Here is a 23,645-nt window from a genome sequence, read left to right as displayed (position 1 = left end):
ATTCTACATCACTATAAACATTTTAAGATATTATTGGGCTACAATTATATTTCATACAGGTATAGTCATGCAAAATGTATCAAATAAGACCCATTGAGTTGTTTGGCAGCCATTTTGGAAAAAGACTTCTGAGGGGTTAATGCGCTGTGGGGTTAATGCACTCACTTAAGCCTGAACAGTGCCTGCCAGGCAGCACTGTCTCCCAGGCTGCGTTCTGCCCCCAGGACCAGAGCAGTCACATGTAAGGGACAACGAGCCAGATAGTCTCATTCAAACAGAGCAAGAAAGCTGAAGCCTAGAGGAAATAATGTAATATAGCTAGGCTAGCATCTTTCACATTTTTACTTTATACTGATGTATCACTGATATTATTTCAGATTGAGTTGTTGTAGAATAATAATATTTTTGTGTTTGTTAGTTAGCTTTTTGAAGGGCTGCTAGCAAGCTCACTTGGCTAGATAGTCTTGTTAGTCATCCAACAATGACATCCACATCCGACTTCTTCACCTGCCGGATTGTCTGAGACCAGCCACCTGGACAGCTGATGAAACTGTGGGTTTTCACAACTGAAGAATTTCAGCACAAACTGTCAGAAACCGTCTCAGGGAAGCTCATCTGTGTGCTCTTCGTCCTCACCAGGGTCTTGACCAGACTGCAGTTCGGCGTTGTAACCGACTTCAGTGGGAAAATGCTCACCTTCGATGGCCACTGGCACACTGGAGAAGTGTGCTCTTCAACTGTACCGGGCAGATGGCAGACAGGCAGATGGCAGACGGGCAGATGGCAGACGGGCGTCGTGTGGGCGGTTTGCTGATGTCAACCTTGTGAACAGAGTGCTCCATGGTGGCGGTGCGGTTATGGTATGGGCAGGTATAAGCTACGGACAACGAACATAAAAGCATTTTATTGATAGCAATTTGAATGCACAGAGATTCTCATGAGGAGATCCTGAGGCCCAGTGTCATGCCATTCATCTGCCGCCATTACGTCATGTTTCAGCATGATAATGCACAGTCCCATGACACAAGGATCTGTACACAGTTCCTGGAAGCTGAAAATGTCCCAGTTCTTCCATGGCCTGCATAGTCACCAGACATGTCACCCGTTGAGCATGTTTGGGATGCTATGGATCGACATGTACTACAGCATGTTCCAGTTCCCACCAATGTCCAGCAACTTCACACAGCCATTGAAGAGGAGTGGAACAACATGCCATAGGCCACAATCAACAGCCTGATCAACTCTATGTGAAGGAGATGTGTCGCGCTGCATAAGGGCAAGTTGGTGTTCACATCAGACTGACTGGTTTTCTGATCCACGCCCATACGTTTTTTAAATCTGGGACCAACAGATGCATATCTGCATTCCCAGTCATGTGAAATCTATAGATTAGGGCCTAATGAATGTATTTCAATTTACTGATTTCCTTATATGAACTGTAACTCAGTAGAATCTTTGAAATAGTTTCATGTTGAGTTTAATCTCTCTTTAGAGTCTTTAATGAAAAGAAGCAGATATAGTATTATTGAGGATTTGCTGTGAATGATCTGTGTGTCCCATTTCTCTCTGCCTGGGTGTAACTGTGTGCATTTGGTCCCTTCAGTCACTCCATACCCAAAGTTGGAGCTCCTCTACTATGCTGAGCCGGGGATTCTGGAATTCTGGGATTCTGGAATTCTACAGAAGTTCTACAGGAACCCAGTCTACTTACAGTTTGTGCAAATGTAGATTTTGTTTTCATTTCTTAAAAGAGGGACTAGAAATATGGGCTCAATCAGGATATGGACAAGGTCAGGACAAAACACCCATGTTGGCACCAGATATAAATGACGCTAGAGTAAGACGAGACAAGCCATCATCTTCAACAGTGCATCTATTGTCACAGGTCTAATTCAACATTGCCTCCACAGTGCTTCTTTTAGAACACAAGCCGGGAGGTGAAATAACAGCAAAATGTACACAATAGCCAGTGTGTTGGAATAGCAACAAAAAAAACAGCAGTGCTTAAATAAGAGTTCAAGTGCAACCCATTTCACCAGGAGGCAAATGTAAACAGGGGAAATCCTTTGTAGTCTTGATAAGAAAACTAATCTCCCCACACCTAAGACAGGTAAGTCCTCAGGCTGGTCTGGGTTTGGGGCTAGGACATACGCCTGAAGAGAAGCATGACAGGACATATGAACATACTGTAAGTGGTGTTAGCGGATAGTGTTCTAATACAGATTTTTTTCATGCTTCTAGAAAGAGGGGTTTCGTCACCTCACAAAATTGTCAGATTTTTTATGGTTGTCTTGTCGGTACTTCGCCAGCCACATTGACTTAAAAATAAAACTGCTTTGCTCTGCTAATATAAAAACCCTCTCCTCTAATGTAGTTGGTTTCCAGCAGCTTGTCCAAAGGAGAGTTTACGTACTCTGAGTCCTCTCTGCTCTTTCTGGGCAACTAGTCATTCCCCTTCTCTCCCCTCTGCCTTGTCCCCTCCCCTTCGACTAGGGCGCTGCAGGCTCCGCCTTCACTTTCTAGTGGATGAAATGGCAAATATGAACAAGAATAGAGACACATCAACTTTAACTTTAAATACATGTTATCCATTCTGCCACAGGTCAAGCTCTGCCGCTTTACCCCCTCAGCTCTCATTCTGGACCGCTCCCCCTCAGCTCTCATTCTGGACCGCTCCCCCTCAGCTCTCATTCTGGACCGCTCCCCCTCAGCTCTCATTCTGGACCGCTCCCCCTCAGCTCTCATTCTGGACCGCTCCCCCTCAGCTCTCATTCTGGACTGCTCCCCCTCAGCTCTCATTCTGGACCGCTCCCCCTCAGCTCTCATTCTGGACCGCTCCCCCTCAGCTCTCATTCTGGACCGCTCCCCCTCAGCTCTCATTCTGGACCGCTCCCCCTCAGCTCTCATTCTGGACCGCTCCCCCTCAGCTCTCATTCTGGACCGCTCCCCCTCAGGCAGAACGTTTATCACCCAAAGAACTCGGCGAGTGAGACAGAATAGCATCAAATAACTTGGTTGTCCATGCATCTACAGATAAATGTATCTACGGTAAATGTACCTTCTCTGGATTGAAACCTTGTATTGTTGGACAATAACATTCATTGAATTTATTTTTGGGAAAATCAACAGTTTACTGAAACATGCACACATGTTTTCTGTTCTGATTGACATTGCAGCATCAGCACAGCACTGACAAAGCCTAAATGGACTTAATGCTGGACAACTGTATACGTTTACTATAGTTGTGGAGCCTCTCAGTTTTCCCCTTTCTACCAGTGGAGACTGCTGTGGGGAGGATGGCTTCTAATAATGGCTGGAACAGAGCAAATGGAATGGCATCAAACACATGGAAACCATGTTGTTTGATATATTTGATAGCATTCCACTGATTCCGCTCCAGCCGTTACCACGAGCACATTCTCCCCAATTAAGGTGCCACCAACCTCCTGTGAATTCTACATCCTGTCGCGAAACTTCCGAAGACAAGTTGGTGCACGTTTATCAGTTGAATTAATGAGGGCTTGTAATCAGCACCATCACACCAACTGCTCAAATCGCTTATGTATTTTTTAAAATGTATTTTGTGCACTTCTTTGACATATGATCTTCTGCTGAATTAGTTACAATCACAGCTGGATTTGTCTCGTCATTGGTGGGAATTTCTCCAATGACTATGAATTTGAGAGAGGTAAACATTTGTTCAACCTCATTCTTCAGAAGTGTCAGGGCTATTATGTACTAGTAGAAGGAATGCAATGCAATATGTTTACATCAGGACTAAGGAGTGCACCATTTAAGTTGAATCAATATTATGTTACACAATATCAGATGCGTAACTTACTGTACTGCAATGCTTCAGTGACACCATTCCTCTTATCACAGCGTTCCCTGCTGATGGATCCCTAAGATGTCCCCTGTCTTGTCTTATCAGCCAATGGTGTGTAGCCTGTTACTATTTCTTGTTACCTTTTTAGGACTAAATTACCCTTTCAATTCCAAATGGCAATCACTGTAGGCCTATGTAAACCAATTAGCATGCCAATTAGCCTGGCAAGCATGTTCATATGTAAATATTTCAATTAGTCATTGTGATGCTGAATTTTGAAAGGAGGCTGTCAGATATTTTCATGATACTTACTTGTAGTACATGGAACCAGAAAAGTTACACTGTGGACTGAATTGATTTACTTGATTTATTTAATGTTACGGTCAACCATCACACATCTAATTAGACAAAGACAAAAGCATTAGTGAAACAAAGTAGTACATCCAATCATTGATTGAAGAAGGACTACAATGAAGGTCAGGTAGCAGTCTTGACCCAATTCATATGGATAGACACAAAATTGGCTCATGACAAAGCCTACAAGGCATCATCCTAATTTATGAGCCTCTGAGGCTGCTATTGAATCTGATCAGCCTGGCAAGAATAGAGATCACCCACTGGATCATATACATCAGCCTATAAGGCACTGACTGTTAATATGCCTGCGAGGAGCTTTGCTCATCAAACAGCCTACGAGGCAGCATCTTGATTTATCAGTCTCTGAGGCTTCTATTGAATCTGATGAGCCTGGGAAGCTATAGAGTTCACCCACAGGATCATATGCATCAGCCTATAAGGCACATTGATAGCTAATACTGTATGCCTGCAAGAAGCTTTTCTCATGAAACAGCCTACAAGGCAGCCTCCATCCTGAGTATTCGAGACTGATATTGAATCTGATCAGACTGGCATACAGCTCAGCCACTGGATCATATGCATCAGCCTATAAGGCACTTTGATTTAGGAGCGTTAATCATGAAACAGCCTACAAGACAGCATCCGGACTTATAAGCCTCTGAAGCTGATATTGAATCTGATCAAGCTCTGAGGCTGAAAGCTAATCTGATCAGCCTGTCAGGAATGGAGCTCTGTAAATATTATCCTCAAAACATGAAGTGTCCCTTATAATTATACACATATTAGTTAGGCAAGCTAACAACCAGCATAGATAACTAGCTAGCTTTCTAGCTAGCTAACAAGACAACCTAGCTAACTAGCTCGCAAGACTAGCTAGCCAAGTGAGCTTGAAAAGCAGCCCTGCTAGCTAGCTAACAAACATAAAAAGATTGCTCATCTACAACAAACCAGTCTGGATCTGTTTGAATGTGGCTCAACGGATCGTTGTTCCTTGCCTGCGATTGGCTCTGGTCTTTGGGGTGGCACACAGCCTGGGGGACAGCGCAGCCTGGGAGACAGTGCTGCCTTTCAGGCACTGTTCAGAGATTAAATGCCCCACAAACGGTTAATGTGTCAATCCTGTTATGCTCTACAGTGCAGTCAGAAAGTATTCATACCCCTTGACTTAATGTTGTGTTACAGCCTGAATTCAAAGTGGATTAAATACTTTAAAAATCTCACCCATCTACACACAATACCCCATAATGACACAGTCAAAACATGTTTTGAGACATTTTTGCAAATGTGTCAAAACTGAAATACAGACATAGCTAATTTACATAAATATTCACAACCCTGAGTCAATACTTTGTAGAAGCACCATTGGCAGCAATTACAGTTGTGATTCTTTCTGCATAAATCTCTAAGAGCTTTCCACACCTGGATTGCGCAACATTGTCCCATTATTCTTTTCAAAATTCTTCAATCTCTGTCAAATTGGCTGTTGATCATTGCTAGACAGCCATTTTCAGGTCTTGCCATAGATTTTCAAGTAGCTTCAAGACAAATCTGTAACTCGGCAACTCAGGGAACAATCACTGTATTCTTGGTAAGCAACTCCAGTGTAGATTTGGCCTTGTGTTTTAATTTATTGTTCTGCTGAAAGGTGAATTCATCTCCCAGTGTCTGGTGGAAAGCAGACTGAACCAGATTCCTGTAGGATTTTACCTGTGCTTAGCTCCATTCCGTTTATTTTTTATCCTGAAAAACTACCTAGTCTTTAACGATTACAAGCATACCCATAACATGATGAAACCACCACTATGCTTGAAAATATATAGTGGTACTCAGTAATGTGTTGTATTGGATTTGACCCAAACATATCACTTTGTATTCAGGACAAAAAGTGAATTGCTTTGCCAAATTTTTTTGCAGTATTACTTTAGTGCCTTGTTTTTAACAGGATGCATGTTTTGGAATATTTTTTTTCTGTAAAAACTCCTTTCACCATTGGCCTCATGGAGAAATCCCTGAGCAGTTTCCTTCCACTCCAGCAACCGAGTTAGGAAGAACGCCTTTATCTTGTAGTGACTGGGTGTATTACTACACCACCCAAAGTGTATTTAATAACTTCCCCATGCTCAAAGGGATATTCAATGTCTTTTTTTCATTTTTACCCATCTACCAATTCTTTGCGAGTCACTGGAAAACGTCCCTAGTTTTTGTGGTGGAATCTGTTTGAAATTCACTGCTCGACTGAGGAACCTTACAGTATGTGTGGGGTACAGAGATGAGGTAGGCATTGAAAAATGTTAAACACTATGATTGCACACAAAGTGAGTCCATGCAACTTATTGTGTGTCTTGTTGAGCAAATTTGTAACTCCTGAAATGATTTAGGCTTTCCATAAAAAAAGGGTTTGAATACGACGTAAGACATTTCAGCTATTCATTTCTAATTACACTTTCACATTATCCCTTCTATTGTGTAGGCCAGTGACACAATCTAAATTTAATCAATTTTAAACTGTCTGTAACACAACACCATTTTGAAAAAGTCAAGGGGTGTGAATACTTTCTGAAGGCACTGTATATCCACACATCTTTTTAAACCCCTGTAATAGCTGTGTGTGTGAAATATGGTAATCCAAAAAGATAGCCACCCCACTATAAGGAAATCTATGGCTAAGCTTCCAACATTCTCATGTCAACGGCGCAATATGAATAATAATAATAATATATGTATTTTATATAGCACTTTTATACAGAATATGGTTGATTTTTAAACAATAGTTGTAGTTGGTGCTTTCAAAGTTGGTTATATTATATATCATTTTCCATGACCTTTTCAGAACCACTGGTCAAACTAAGTTTAAAATGTATCAGAGTTTCCTTTAATAAGCAATTTATACAGGTCATCCTGATATGTACCTTAGAGGTCAAAGGTCAACGTTTGGTTGATCTGAACATTCCAAAACTGTGTCTGATGGATAGCTGTGAATCTAAACTTTCCAATGATATATGATGAAAGGGTATACAGTACATGAGCAATAACTTGTTGAATACCATATGGGAAACTTAATGGGATGGAGGGATGAAAGAAAGAGTGATAAAAGCTGCCATTGCTGCACTGTTATCACACATTTTCCAACTCTAGGGACGTAGACCTTCAAAAAAATATCCTCTTCACCCCCGGCGAGCCTGACAGACCCCCCTTGCTCATGCACTATTATGACAGTATAAAAGGTCAGCCATTTTGGTGTGGGAGTATGTCAACCTGTCACGCCCTGGCCATAGAGAGGCTTTTTATTATCTATTTTGGTGAGGCCAGGGTGTGACTAGGGTGGGCGTTCTATGTTCTTTTTTCTATGTTTTTGTATTTCTTTGTTTTTGGCCGGGTATGGTTCTCAATCAGGGACAGCTGTCTGCCGTTGTCTCTGATTGAGAACCATACTTAGGTAGCTCTTGCCCACATGGATTTTGTGGGTAGTTGTTTTCTGTGTCTGTGTTTTCACCATTCAGAACTGTTTCGATTTTCATTTAGTTGTTTCACTTGGTTATTTTGTATTTTGTGTTCAGTGATATTAAATTTACATGGACACTTACCACGCTGCGATTTGGTCCGATCTTTCCTGTTCATCAGACGAAGAAGTTCGTTACACAACCATGGACAGACAGTGATGTGTTACGATATTGTGTAAACTAATACATTTGAAGATTATCTACACATTTTGTTTGTTAGTTAGCTAGCCAGTCAGTTTTAGAGTAATGATTACATACTGCCAATATGCCAACATTCCATATAAACAATCCAGTCAACCCACAGCCATACCGTTTCTGGAATCAGTTGATGATAGGACTTAGACAAGTTGTACATGCAACAACTACTGATATTGTGTCATGTTATTGTAACGGATGTGAAACGGCTAGCTTAGTTAGCGTGGGCGCTAAACAGCGTTTCAATCAGTGACGTCACTTGCTCTGAGACCTTGAAGTAGTAGTTCCCCTTGCTCTGCAAGGGCCGCGGCTTTTGTGGAGCGATGGGTAACGACGCTTCGTAGGCGTCAGTTGTTGATGTGTGCAGAAGGTCCCTGGTTCGCGCCCGGGTATGGGCGAGGGGACGGTTTAAAATTATACTGTTACATTATTACACTCACAGAAAATAAATATCTAGACACTTATGGTCTGTTTACATATATGTTAGAGGCTATTTTATACGGAAAGTGTGTATAAAACCGGTATAAACTGTATTATAATTATATAACAATATTTGGGGCTGACAATATTTATATTAAACAATGTCAAATTTATCAAATGCCTTACTTTTATTTTCCTGTAGAAGCAGGAAATGCATTCCAAACCATTTTCTGGGTTTGGCATGGGTCCTCAAATCCTCCAAAAGTTATACAGCTGTACCATTGAGAGCATCTTGACTGGCTGCGTCACTACTTGATATGGAAATAGCACCGCCCTCAATCGCATGGCGCTACAGAGGTCGGTGTGGACAGCCCAGTACATCACCGTGGCCAACCTCCCTGCCATCCAGGACCTCTATATCAGGAGGTGTGAAATAAAGCCCTGGAAAATCCAACCACCCAAGCCATAGAATGTTGTCTCTGCTTCCGCATGGAAAGCTTTACCGGTGCATCATGTCTGACACCAACAGGCTTCTGAACAGCTTCTATCATTGTGCCATAAGACTGCAAAATAGCTAACGAGCTAACAAAATGGCTACACGGACTGTCTGTGTTGACCCTTGTATTTGATTCTTATTTTTGCACTGTCTCTATGTAATCACAGGGCCCAACACACTCCGCACACTGATACTCCAACACACATACAAACACTCACTATCATTTGCTCACACACACAATATGCACATACATTTATAATGACTTCCGGCGCCGACAGAGATGGCCGCCTCGCTTCGCGTTCCTAGGAAACTATGCAGTGTTTTGTTTTTTTACGTGTTATTTCTTACATTAGTACCCCAGGTCATCTTAGGTTTCATTACATACAGTCGAGAAGAACTACTGAATATAAGATCAGCGTCAACTCACCATCAGTACGACCAAGAATATGTTTTTCGCGACGCGGATCCTGTGTTCTGCCTTTTACCCAGGACAACGGAATGGATCCCATGCAGCGACCCAAAAAAACGACTCCGAAAAAGAGGGAAACGAGGCGGTCTTCTGGTCAGACTCCGGAGACGGGCACATCGTGCACCATTCCCTAGCATTCTTCTCGCCAATGTCCAGTCTCTTGACAACAAGGTTGATGAAATCCGAGCAAGGGTAGCATTCCAGAGGGACATCAGAGACTGTAACGTTCTTTGCTTCACGGAAACATGGATCACTGGAGAGACGCTATCCGAGGCGGTGCAGCCAGCGGGTTTCTCCACGCATCGCGCCGACAGAAACAAACATCTTTCTGGTAAGAAGAGGGAAGGGGGCGTATGCCTTATGGCTAACGAGACATGGTGTGATGAAAGAAACATACAGGAACTCAAATCCTTCTGTTCACCTGATTTAGAATTCCTCACAATCAAATGTAGACCGCATTATCTACCAAGAGAATTCTCTTCGATTATAATCACAGCCGTATATATCCCCCCCCAAGCAGACACATCGATGGCTCTGAACGAACTTTATTTGACTCTTTGCAAACTGGAATCCATTTATCCGGAGGCTGCATTCATTGTAGCTGGGGATTTTAACAAAGCTAATCTGAAAACAAGACTCCCTAAATTTTATCAGCATATCGATTGCGCAACCAGGGGTGGAAAAACCTTGGATCATTGTTACTCTAACTTCCGCGACGCATATAAGGCCCTGCCCCGCCCTCCTTTCGGAAAAGCTGACCACGACTCCATTTTGTTGATCCCTGCCTACAGACAGAAACTAAAACAAGAGGCTCCCACGCTGAGGTCTGTCCAACGCTGGTCCGACCAAGCTGACTCCACACTCCAAGACTGCTTCCATCACTTGCTTCCATCATCTTTTTTGCCCGCTTTGAGGACAATACAGTGCCACTGACACGGCCTGCAACGAAAACATGCGGACTCTCCTTCACTGCAGCCGAGGTGAGTAAGACATTTAAACGTGTTAACCCTCGCAAGGCTGCAGGCCCAGACGGCATCCCCAGCCGCGCCCTCAGAGCATGCGCAGACCAGCTGGCCGGTGTGTTTACGGACATATTCAATCAATCCCTATACCAGTCTGCTGTTCCCACATGCTTCAAGAGGGCCACCATTGTTCCTGTTCCCAAGAAAGCTAAGGTAACTGAGCTAAACGACTACCACCCCGTAGCACTCACTTCCGTCATCATGAAGTGCTTTGAGAGACTAGTCAAGGACCATATCACCTCCACCCTAGACCCACTCCAATTTGCTTACCGCCCAAATAGGTCCACAGACGATGCAATCTCAACCACACTGCACACTGCCCTAACCCATCTGGACAAGAGGAATACCTATGTGAGAATGCTGTTCATCGACTACAGCTCGGCATTCAACACCATAGTACCCTCCAAGCTCGTCATCAAGCTCGAGACCCTGGGTCTCGACCCCGCCCTGTGCAACTGGGTACTGGACTTCCTGACGGGCCGCCCCCAGGTGGTGAGGGTAGGCAACAACATCTCCACCCCGCTGATCCTCAACACTGGGGCCCCACAAAGGTGCGTTCTGAGCCCTCTCCTGTACTCCCTGTTCACCCACGACTGCGTGGCCACGCACGCCTCCAACTCAATCATCAAGTTTGCGGACGACACAACAGTGGTAGGCTTGATTACCAACAACGACGAGACGGCCTACAGGGAGGAGGTGAGGGCCCTCGGAGTGTGGTATCAGGAAAATAACCTCACACTCAACGTCAACAAAACTAAGGAGATGATTGTGGACTTCAGGAAACAGCAGAGGGAACACCCCCCTATCCACATCGATGGAACAGTAGTGGAGAGGGAAACAAGTTTTAAGTTCCTCGGCATACACATCACAGACAAACTGAATTGGTCCACTCACACAGACAGCATCGTGAAGAAGGCGCAGCAGCGCCTCTTCAACCTCAGGAGGCTGAAGAAATTCGGTTTGTCACCAAAAGCACTCACAAACTTCTACAGATGCATAATCGAGAGCATCCTGGCGGGCTGTATCACCGCCTGGTACGGCAACTGCTCCGCCCACAACCGTAAGGCTCTCCAGAGGGTAGTGAGGTCTGCACAACGCATCACCGGGGGCAAACTACCTGCCCTCCAGGACACCTACACCACCCGATGTTACAGGAAGGCCATAAAGATCATCAAGGACATCAACCACCCGAGCCACTGCCTGTTCACCCCGCTATCATCCAGAAGGCGAGGTCAGTACAGGTGCATCAAAGCTGGGACCGAGAGACTGAAAAACAGCTTCTATCTCAAGGCCATCAGACTGTTAAACAGCCACCACTAACATTGAGTGGCTGCTGCCAACACACTGACACTGACACTGACTCAACTCCAGCCACTTTAATAATGGGAATTGATGGGAAATTATGTAAATATAACACTAGCCACTTTAAACAATGCTACCTTATATAATGTTACTTACCCTACATTATTCATCTCATATGCATACGTATATACTGTACTCTATATCATCGACTGCATCCTTATGTAATACATGTATCACTAGCCACTTTAACTATGCCACTTTGTTTACATACTCACCTCATGTATATACTGTACCCGATACCATCTACTGTATCCTGCCTATGCTGCTCTGTACCATCACTCATTCATATATCCTTATGTACATATTCTTTATCCCCTTACACTGTGTATAAGACAGTAGTTTTGGTATTGTTAGTTAGATTACTTGTTGGTTATTACTGCATTGTCGGAACTAGAAGCACAAGCATTTCGCTACACTCGCATTAACATCTGCTAACCATGTGTATGTGACAAATAAAATTTGATTTGACTCTACACATACACACACCCACTCACATGCTGCTACTCTGTTTATCATATATCCTGACCTTACCCTTATAAGGCGACTAGGCATCAGGCTCCCGAGTGGTGCAGTGGTCTAAGGTACTGCATCTCAGTGCTAAGAGATGGCGTCATTACAGAACCTGGTTTGATTCCGGCCAGTATCACAACTGGCCGTCATCGGGAGTCCCATAGGGCGGCGCACAATTGGCCCAGCATCGTCCAGGTTATGGGGAGGGTTTGGCCGGGTTAGGTCGTCATTGTAAAATAAGCATTTGTTCTTAACTGACTTGCTGTCACGCCCTGGTCTTAGTATTTTGTGTTTTCTTTATTAATTTGGTCAGGCCAGGGTGTGACATGGGTTTTGTATGTGGTGTGTTTTGTCTTGGGGTTTTTGTTAGGTATTGGGTTTGTGGTTTAGTAGGGGTATCTAGCATAGTCTATGGCTGTCTGGAGTGGTTCTCAATCAGAGGCAGGTGTTTATCGTTGTCTCTGATTGGGAACCATATTTAGGCAGCCATATTCTTTGAGTGTTTCGTGGGTGATTGTTCCTGTCTCTGTTTGTTTACACCAGATAGGCTGTATAGGTTTTCACGTTACGTTTGTTGTTTTTGTATTGTTCGTTTTTTCGTCATCATTAAATATGTATCAAGAATACCACGCTGCATTTTGGTCCGACTCTCCTTCACCTAAAGAAAACCGTTACACTTGCCTAGTTAAATAAAGGTTAAATACAATATATCTATATATCTATATATATCTATATAAAATATATACATATCTACCTCTATTGATCCAGGATCCCTGCACATTGTAAATATGGTGCTGGAACTGACCATGTATGTAGTATGCTTACTTACTTTATTGTGCTCTTCTTATTTCTTATTTGTATATCTCCTGTGTTTTGTTCTACCTTGTTATTTTTAGTACTACATTGTTATTGATCACTGTATTGTTGGGTTTAGAGCTTCCAAGAAAGGCATTTCACTGTACTTGTAGATGTGACATTAAAACCTTTGATTGTGACACTATCATGGATGTAGTCATTGGGTGATTCTGACTTTCCTTGTTTATGACATCACCTGGAAACCCTGTAAATAGAAGGCTCTGCTGTGAATGATTACATTATGTAATAATCATAATGCAACACAGTCTATTACCAACGAAGGAATTGCAACAGTGATGTAACAATAACATGTGTAGGCCTGGTAATGATTCCATTGATACATTCACTGCAACCGTTCTATTGTTAAGCATAACAATGTAACAACGCAACAATACACTGTAACAATAGGGGAGATAATGTGTGATGTGGTTAGATGACAGCTGATTGCCAGTGAGAGCCACTGGCGCCTCTAGCGTCGCATCAAGGCCTGTGTCAAAGATTTTAATCTAAACAGTGCTGTAATCCCTTACTTTGATCACGTGAGGACTCTATTTGGCCAAATGGGAAAGCGAGTCTCTCGTAGCCTGCCGGCCGCCATTACATTGCTATGCGTGGTGGGCTGCTGTTCGCGTAAGCACTCAGTAGTACACACTCACATACACACAGAGTGAGAGCCACACATATTCCTACATACACACACACACACACACACACGCTCACTTACGAATGTTACAGCAAAGACACTGATTGAGACATAAACAATGCCTGGAAAGGGACTCGCTGCTTCTGAATTACTTGATGAGAAACACCGCATATCATCGACGGTTTAATGTATGATTTTCACATCATAAATGTTGCTTTAAGATGGAACACGTAATTTTCCACGTTTTTTTAGAGGGAGATAAGGAGACTAGACTCGTCTGACCAGTGTGCAGCATTTATTTGACAATCATAACGTCAGACAGGGATTGTCACCATTACTGGATTGTCAACGTTTTATTGGATACATTACTGCAGCTATTGTTATTTCAAGCTAAATAAATATTTCGAGGTCTAATTACCAGGAAACTGGCAGGACATTTCGTAATGATATAAAAGAGAAAGGAAGGATGGATTTAAAAAAAAAAAAAAACCTCGGTCTACTGCTGCCGTTTTCCTTCTGGTGGATTGAGTATACTTTTCGTTTGAAGAAATAAGAAAATGTTTCACATTAACATATTGAATTGACTTTTTGTTTGCGAGACCATCGACTCCTGCAGTCCACCTTGGGTTACCCGACCAAAGAGCAATATTTTATTTTGCAGTCTGATGTTATTTGCAAAGTGAAACAAGGATTAAACATTCCAGTCACAGTTGCCTGTTGTGTGTGGCAGGCTACATTGTGAGGGGGACGGTGGTGGTAAGAAAGAAAGCTATTAATAGCTCATGCAATTCTAGAAAACTATCACAACTGGTGCATTAGCTTGTGCGGCTGGGAATCGAATTTAGATTTCTTGCATGCAATTCGCAGCTGACTGGTCTCCAACACCTAAACGGTCGATTTCGTGTTCAATTAGGGGATAATAAACGCGTAATAAACTACAGTGTTTTTCTAGAAGTTCTCGGACTAAGCACTCGTTTTGATGGGGTTTTACGCGCTGGAAGAAAATAATAGATCGACTTCACATGGATTACACTATTATACATATATGTACATTTTTTAAAATAAATTATTAAAGTAGGGCTACCATCAGAAAGACTGGAATGGAAACGGATTGACATTTCTCTCCATGGATTAAGACACGGATACATTTTAGCCTAGCCTACCTGCTTTCTGCGTTCGACAATGATCAGGTTTGGATCGCCTGAGCTGGACTGTAACAATGTTCTGATCTGCGAACCCACTTGGATGTACGAAAAGAAACCATTAGTTTGGTATACAGTCAACGCGGGTTATTGATACATTTGGAATTCTTTCTTTGTTGACAAAATAATTGGGCTACTTGAGGTTAGCTGTTGATCTGTTAGACAATTTCCCGTGTTTTGGCGGTGGCGTGGCAGACTTGTGAGGGAACCGATTTGTCACCACTGCTCGGTTTTGATACCGATCAAGGATTTCGAAATGCCCTGCACTGACGACCCGATCGGCGGACGATTATGACTACAGCAGCGAATTGGGTGGCTAACGGGGCAAGCCTTGAAGACTGCCACTCCAACCTCTTCTCTCTGGTACAGTAAAACAAATAATGGGTGCACATAAAGACATGAGCGAGGCGTGAGCGACAAGTCATAAGACCGTAGTAGGCAAGCTTTAGATCTGCACTCGCAGTACAAAGGTGAACCAATTGTCGGGGCAGTTATTAACCAATCATTAACGCGAGCCACTGGTCTAGGAAAACTACTGTATTTTTTATGACTAAACGTATTATGATACTATATTATACTTCACGGGCTTTAACACTAGGCCTACATTGTTTTGTAGCTTGTTCAAATATATACAGCCTCATAAAAAATAGTAGCCTAATATTGCCAGTTTATTGTTCATGTCACACTTTAATTTCTAGGCCTATAATTTATTTTAAATTCACCAAATTATGTCACTATTGCTTTTTCTTAGCCGACAGCATGGTAGCTTAGTGATGTGACATTGTGTAGACAGATTGAACTAGCAGACATACTTAAAAATCAAGACAGACAAAACAATGAAGAATAGCTAGGCCTATTAAGACTTACACTAAAACCTGGAACACTTTCTCCGAACTGCACTTCTCAACAACTCACGTGGAAAAAGCATTTCCACTGTAGCCTCTCAAGTATTTTTTGAGTTGGTGGAAAAATGTGAGGCATTTCCTGATTTTCTGCAAATCATTTTGTAATAGTAGCAATGCAAAGGCTACCATAGGCCTAGGCTACTGCCCAAACAGAGCACTCAAGAGCAGCAGGTTATGACACCGAAGGGTACTCAAAGCAATTATTATACCTGGATTGATATGAAATAAGAGGTATTCAAAAGCTATTTATTCAACCCTTTACCCCTCTGCTCAAAGTGCAGGTGAAGTAATGTGTTCTGTCCTAGAAAGGAAACATGAGCTGTCTGCCAGTAGCATGTCTCAAGTTAACAACAGGATTTCCACTTTCAAAGTCCTTATTGGAAGATTATATGCAACCTTTGCTCAGATTATCAAACAGACCTTTCATTTTACATGCATTAGCGGAATTCACAAGTTTCTGTTATGGCCTTGATTCAATCCCAACTCTCCATGTCCCAAACGTTTCTCAACTTCACTGAGTTTGACCCTGCACTCACAGAGTTAACTGCATTGCACTACTACTACATGCACTGAAGTGGAAAGGCATGTGGATTGAGTTTGGGCATGGGGTCAGGAGCCACAACAACAATAGGGGTCCTGGGGGCATTTTAGGTTATGATGCTGGTAGTCATGTTCATCTCTAGTAGCATTGTGCCTCCGACACTACACTAGTTACAGTCACGCTCTCAGTGTGGTTTGTGAGGTTTCGCGGTAGCAGGCGAACCTTTCCTCCAATGTGGCCAGCGAGTGTGGGAGGAGAGGAGGAAAACCTTTGCAGGAGATTTATCCAATACCGTGCAAATTCAGGGACGCCCTCTTGATTGATTTAGTGCTCTCTGTTGGTATACATTCATTTAATCAGATCAAATTTAAGTGTGTTTAGTGCAGTCACCAGAGCTCCCCTGTCAGGTTCTCTCTTTCAGCGGGCCTGTGGAAACAGAGTAAAAGAGTGATTGTTTTTTTTGTCAACTTTCTATGCCCAGTGTTTTCCCTCCAAAAGACTCCCCCTGCATTATTATGCTATGCTGTGCAGAGGGCTGGCAAGGCTCCACGCTCTCTCTGTCTGTGTGAACAGAAAGGTGAGAGGGAAGAGGAAAGTCTGCTTGTTGTTCTGAATATTTATAAGTGGTTAGAGGCACAGCAGTTAGTTACTGTGGTGGCTGTCAGGAAGTCAAAGTCAGATGAGCACTAATGACAAACCAGTGTCTTGTCAAGGAGGGAGAGAGATGGGGAGATCGCTCACTGCAGTGTGCTGAGGTCAAACAGAAAAGCCGGAATTTAGAGTCATGTTTCATGCGCTATTGCTTTTGTATTACTGCTAATACTTCTATAATAACTATTGTGTACCATATTTGTCATTGTGTTTACATGGTGACAGTTCCTGTACGTATATTATATTTAAATATGTTCACACCTTGGTCTCAGGGTCATGTATGTGCAGCATAGTTTATGTAAAGTTGGTGCTTTACCAGTGAAAGTAATTTTCTGACAGCCTGTTGAACACCATGCCCCTGTGCAGTAACCTCGTCTGAATGATTTAATACGTGTTATTATTATTATTATTGACCATGTCAATAGAACACCTAAAAAGTTTAGCATTAAGCAGCATATATTCATTAGAAACAGATTACTGTCAGCCTATGTCAACTGCATTGTGAGAGAAAGGCTGTTAAAAATGTAAAATACTTTCATCTCAGTATCATCATGACTGGTACGACCAAAAAAATCCTCGAAAAAGAATGAACAGGAGCCTAAGAAAGAGGGGTATGAAGAAAGAACTTAAGCAGTCTTGTTTGAGGCAGAAGAATCTGTCTTTCTTTCTAGTGCTGGATAAAAGCAGTTAGAGAGTGAACGAGCGGAGCAGGGGAATCTGTTTTCGTTTGAGGGAAGTATTATGTGTGATGTGTATTTCCTGAGCGCTAGCCTCGGCCCATTTGAGAGAAAGAGAAAGTGAGAGAGAGAGAGAGAGAGAGAGAGAGAGAGAGAGAGAGAGAGAGAGAGAGAGAGAAAGAAAGGGAGAGAGATCATGGCTGTCCCTCTAGCTTGGGCAGGTTCTTTATACTGACTCATGCTTGAGTCACTGCTAAAATATGAAACACAAGGAGCGCACAGCCCATGACGCAGGGAGCATCAGCATGTGCACAAACACACAAGCTAACACACACACACAGGGGGAAGCAAACACACACACATGCTTGCAAAAACACACTAAGGTATCAGAATATGCTCATAAACATATTTACACACACACACACACACACACACACACACACACACACACACACACACACACAGGGACATGTACGCTTGTACAAACATAGGTTGGATTTTCTTGCTTTAATTAATGGCGTCCTCCTGTCCCCCAGACAGGGATGCTCGGAGTGAAACACTGGTAATTAAGTGTCGTCAAGTGGAGGTATAATGTGATCAGCTAAGAGGTGCTTATTAGACAAACTGTATTCCAATAGAGGTCCATGCATGTATAATGATAACCAACCGTGTAAGATGGAGAGCGAGGGGAATAAGATAAGAGATGAGCTGGTTAATACAATTGAACAGGATGACCCACTGTATTTAGGTTACTTAGTGGCCCTGCTCATAAGGAGCTATAATAATGGCCAGTATTCAAATGTTGGAGGATTACTACTATGTGCTCACCCGGGACTTTGTTCTTTAAGTACTAAAAGAGCATCAAGCCAGGAATTCTGGGATGCTAACTCTTAGAAAAAATGGTTCCAAAAGAGTTATTCGGCTGTCCCCATAGGAGAACCCTTTTGGGTTTCATGTAGAACTCTCTGTGAAAAGGGTTCTACATCGAACCCAAAAGGGTTCTACCTGGAACTAAAAGGGCTCTTTTTTTTTTCAAAGGGTTCTCTTTTGGGGACAGCCAAATAACCATTTTAGGTTCTAGATAGCACCTTTTTTTTTCTAAGAGTGTAGATCTCTAGCCCAATGCCCTGTGGTCTTTCTCCATCTGGCCAGCTATAGCGCTCCGTCTATCAGTGCCCTAGTAGCCAAACCAAGACCAACTCCAGCCTTCCTTGGCTGGTCTTCTTGCTATAGTGTAGTGACAGTTTGCCCTGGCCTCACTTGGAAAGGCTGTGTGTAGAGTTAGCTAATCTCCCTCTGTCACTGCATGGGGATCCCTGTCATCACAACAGGGCTCTACTCAGTGGGGGCTTGTCCCCCCATATCATCCTTCCAGGATAACATCCTTAGCTCAACACAGACCCACTTTACCCCCACTCCTCTGTCCCCCCCCCCCCCCCACACACACACACACACACACACAACCGGCCCAATAGATTACTCCACTACAAATCAATCTATTAACGAGCCTTCTCACATTTCACAGGGGTGGGCATGATGATTGAGGGAGGGGAAGGCAGAGAAAGAGGCCTCTCTTTGCTACCAATCCCTTGATATAAATCCTGGGTGGTGGGCCATAGATCTTGTCTGAGCGGGACCTGTCTCAGCCCTGCCAGAGAGTTGAAGTACGACTGAAAAAGAGGGGAGAGGTAGCCAACTTGGTCCTGTGTGGGACAGGGTGTGGGTCAGGGATGGGGATGGGGACAGGGAGTGGGACAGGGATGGTAACGGCATGAATGGGGTGGGTGGGAGATCTTTTGGAGTGGCTTGATTTTGAAATATGTCAGCCCTGCAGTGCCAGCTGTGTGCTATTCTTAGCCCTCTGGTGTTCCTGCATACAGGGCGACAGAAGGGAGAGTGGAAAAGGGGACTTGGCAGGAATGAGCAGTGGTGAGGCTGATGCTGTGGCTGCTACTGAGGGGATGTCTAACATTGTGATGCTCCTCAGCCAGGACTGCCCTCTTTATCTCCATCAAAGGGACACAACCTGTTTGGGTGACACTTAGTTTTTCCCCTCACACTATTTCATATGGCTCGATAGAGTTTCACCACACTGTTTTCCCACCATAATGCTGGCTTTTGGAAATCTGTTTTCATGATTTCCATGATGCGATTTCTCATATGTGAACTTGATACTGTGTTTTAAAAGCTTGATTGTTTGGGTATCAACACGCTGTGACTGGGAGAGGATTAGGTGTCATCCAGAGATGCTGTAAGGATGTTTTACAGATGTTGTGGTCTTTGTTACTGCAGCACTGAGAAGCCTTTTGTAATTACCATAATTGACCCAGCAATCTTGATAGAGAGAGCATTTCCATTTAAAGGAGCCATCTCTCTCGGCTTGTAACTGGGCTAATATTATTTGTGCTTCTGACGGTTTAGCCAATATATGGCACTTGGCTGCGATTCAATAACAGTTATACTCCAGTTAAAGGCTGTTTAAAGCCACAGAAGAGTGTCCGGGATAAGAGTAGCTAGGTGAAATACGTTTTGTTGTGCGGTTGTGAAGTCTAATAACGATGTGGTCATGTCCTATTGAGAAATGGTCCCCAATGAATCAGCGGTGCACTCTCGAGGAAACGAACATGCTAGGTCCAGATTGTTGATTTGAAAACCATCGCCAGCGCATTGATTTGTGCCGCGCTGCTGCCACAAGTGTGCTCTCATCTTAAATTAGCAGACATCCGGCCTTTTCACATGGTAATGAACATTTGCACACTCAATCTCAGCCCTGGCACACACGGTGAATGGGATTTCCAATATAATGTGGAGACACGTTGGAGTCAATATAGTCGATGCCTTGTCATGCAGTGCGTATTGAGCCTCAGCGATGATAAAAAAATGTGCTATCTAGAACCTAAAGGGTTAGATGTTCCCTTATGAACAAGATAAACTATGTATATGTAAGGGAAGCAGCCCAGAGTGAATTGTACTGGAGTACTTGAAGGTCATGCTAGGCTGTGTTAAGATGTTGCGAGAGACAGGAAGTCAAGGCACTCAGTCAGTGCAGTCACTTCTCTGATTCTTCTCTTGAAGGGCTCTGATTCTTCTCTTGAAGGGCTCTGATTCTTCTCTTGAAGGGCTCTGATTCCATGCTGCCACTCCCACTTGGTAAACAAACAGCAGATTACAGGCAGAAGAGAAGTGAGCTGCAGGTCTAAACCTGTTCAGGTGTCAGTGCATGGTTCTGTAATGCCAGCGCTGCAGACAGAGAGAGGTGGGCTATTGATGTCTGTTTCTGTTGTTTACTTAGTGTAATGAAGCAAGTCATGTTAGGTTCATGAACATAGGACTTTTTATTTTTTCTGTAGGCATTCAATTTGCATTCACTTTTAATTACATAGGCGACATCCAATTATTTATATCATATTTCAGACTTTCATTTACATCTGTCCAATTTAAATGTTGAACACGTCTCTGCTGCCTCCTTGCAGTGCTCAATGAAGTCAGTACATCTGGATAATGTCAAATTGTTCGTAACAAAAGCACAGTCATAACCTTCAGAGTTATCTTATATACTGAAAAAATATAAATGCAACATGTAAAGTGTTGGTCCAATGTTTCATGAGCTGAAATAAAATATCCCTGAATTTTTCCCTACACACAAAAAACGCATTTCTCTCAGAATGTGTGCACAAATTTGTTTACATCCCTGTTAGTGAACATTTCTCCTGACAGGTGTGGCATATCAAGAAGCTGATTAAACTGCATGATCATTACACAGGTGCACCTTGTGCTGGGGACAATAAAAGGCCACTCTAAAATGTGCAGTTTTGTCACACAACACAATGCCACAGATGTCTTGAGTTTTGAGTGAGTGTGCAACTGCAGGAATGTATGTCCAATATGTCCAACCGGCCTCACATCCGCAGACCACGTGTAACTACGCCAGCCCAGGACCTCCACATCCGGCTTCCTCACCTACGGGATTGTCTGAGATCAGCCACCCGGACAGCGGATGAAACTGAGGAGTATTTCTGTCTGTAATAAAGCCCTTTTGTGCTAAAAAAATAATTCTGATTGGCTGGGCCTGGCTCCCAATTGGGTGGACATGTGCCCTCCGAAGCCCACCCATGGCTGTGCCCCTGCCCTGTGATGTGAAATAAATAGATTAGGGCCTAATGAATTTATTACAGTTGAGTGATTTCCTTATATGAATTGTAACCCAGTAAAATCGTTGAAATTGTTGTATGTTGCGTTTTACTGAAAATGTATATTTTTGTTCAGTATAGTTGGATATTAATGTGCTGCTTCTGTTAAGTCAGGGGCTTTCCTGACATTTATATTGTGCTGGATATAGTCATTATTATTATTATTCCAATCAGAGACAGTGAATTTCAGGTGCATGGTAGCTAATGGAGGTGTTACCGGAGAGAGAGAAGGAGGGGAGGGCAAGAGATGGAGAATTACATCCCTTTGTAATTTACAGTCAACAGAACAGACCCCTAAACTGCTTGAAATGTTATCTTTCTGCAGTAACCCTGGAGACAGAATCTTGAAAATTGAATAAGTTGCTGAAGTCTTACAGATTGTGTATGTTGCCTAGCAACTGTTTTTACTTCCCTTTTTCTTCCTGGTGTATTTCTTCTGGCCTGTCACAGTTAATTAAGTTGTGCTGGAGACACACTTCTGGTAAATGTATTTGCTCATTAATAATTCACGTTAAGCAGGGCCACTGTTTTAGGTAGGTCCTCCGTTTAAGATTGAACCCAACAGTATGGCCCCATGTCTTTGTTTGTCAGCATTTGTTTGCCACACCAAACACTGGCTATGTGTGGCCTCTCTCCCCCTTCTTCATTGGTCTTCCTCCTTCTCATGTCCCGCCCCCCTCCCCTTGCATCAGGTGAGAAGTCAGAGGTTGATTGCAGCTCTCCGCAGTGTGAGCCACAGCTGATTGGCAGGTCCATCCGTCACTCTGCCCCCGGGGACGGGTGTAGCTCTAATTAGGTCGCTTGGCTTGCTTGCCTCCTAGGGCCAGATCCTACAACAGAAACACGATCAAATGACGCCCCTTCCTTTGTAGGGCCTTGTAGAGGTGCCGGCAGAGGGCAGAATAAAAGCACCTGTTTAGTGCCGAGAGTCTTAGAGGCCCTTTTCTGCACCTGTTTCGTGCTTTTGTGTTCCTGTCTTGTCTCCTCTGCTATGCTCATATCTGCAGAGCTCCCTGTGCACCGTAAAATGCAAAAGGGAAAAAAGCAGGCGGTAATATGGGTTAATTTGAATTCAATGGGCTAATTGAAGAAGGGGGATCTAGCCTGTTCTGATTTCTCATAGTCAATCAGACTGGTCCTTATAGGCTCTCAGGACTTCCAGTGTCTGCCACCCTCCCTGGCCATGCGGAAAATAGATTCTTTCTGGTTTTCAAAATAGTTACATTTTTCAACACAGACTACAGGGTAAAGGTCATTTCAGTTTCCAAATCAAATCATTTCAGGAGTTGAGCAATAATTTTCTGAAAATAATACAAATATTTTCCAATTCATGTGAAATCTATTTATGACTTGAATTTCAGATTATTTTCTAAATTTGAGCTAAATGGATTTGACTCTGTTGAGTCCTTTTGGATGATATGTGAGTGTCGTGTCTACAGTATTGTAGACCTTCCAAAACAGCTTGTCAGTTAAACAAACCCCACATATTGGCAGCATGGCAAGTGTCTTCAGATATTTGACAGGCGGAAAATGCCACCCTGACAGAAAGTGTTTCACAGAAGCTTTGATAGGTAAAGCTGCTGATATATCAGCTGTCTCTCTATTGCCTAAAGTGCTCTCCTCTGTCCAACTCTATCGCTCTTACGTTGCTACAAGGATCCTAGAGTGGTATCAGTGTTATACTCTCTCATCATTCAGATGGTGCGGCTTTGATACCAGGTCCTCATCTCCCGACTGGTGAGGAGACGCTCCTGTTCAAGACACCCACATTCTAAAAATACTAAATGGCCTTAAATAGTGAGGAAGTTACTTTTTTTAGAAACT

At 43.1% G+C, this 23,645-nt stretch overlaps 1 protein-coding gene across 8 annotated transcripts in view; it reads left to right on the top strand.

Moving 5' to 3' along the window:
* The first annotated feature begins 13,662 nt into the window (after nucleotides 1–13,662).
* The window catches only part of LOC110509342 (mediator of RNA polymerase II transcription subunit 13-like), a 109,528-nt gene continuing 99,545 nt past the window's right edge, over nucleotides 13,663–23,645 (top strand). For all 8 annotated transcript variants that reach the window (XM_090226937.1, XM_036967292.2, XM_090226936.1 and 5 more), the window contains exon 1: nucleotides 13,663–15,220. In XM_090226937.1, coding sequence (XP_090083063.1) covers nucleotides 15,149–15,220 — 72 coding nt within the window. In that variant the 5' untranslated portion in view covers nucleotides 13,663–15,148. The remainder of the gene's footprint in view (nucleotides 15,221–23,645) is intronic.

Source organism: Oncorhynchus mykiss, chromosome 29 (assembly GCF_057628025.1).
Source record: "Oncorhynchus mykiss isolate SJ-2025 chromosome 29, ASM5762802v1, whole genome shotgun sequence".
NCBI classification, from domain to species: Eukaryota; Metazoa; Chordata; class Actinopteri; order Salmoniformes; family Salmonidae; genus Oncorhynchus; species Oncorhynchus mykiss.
This window is presented reverse-complemented; position numbering and strand designations above follow the sequence as displayed.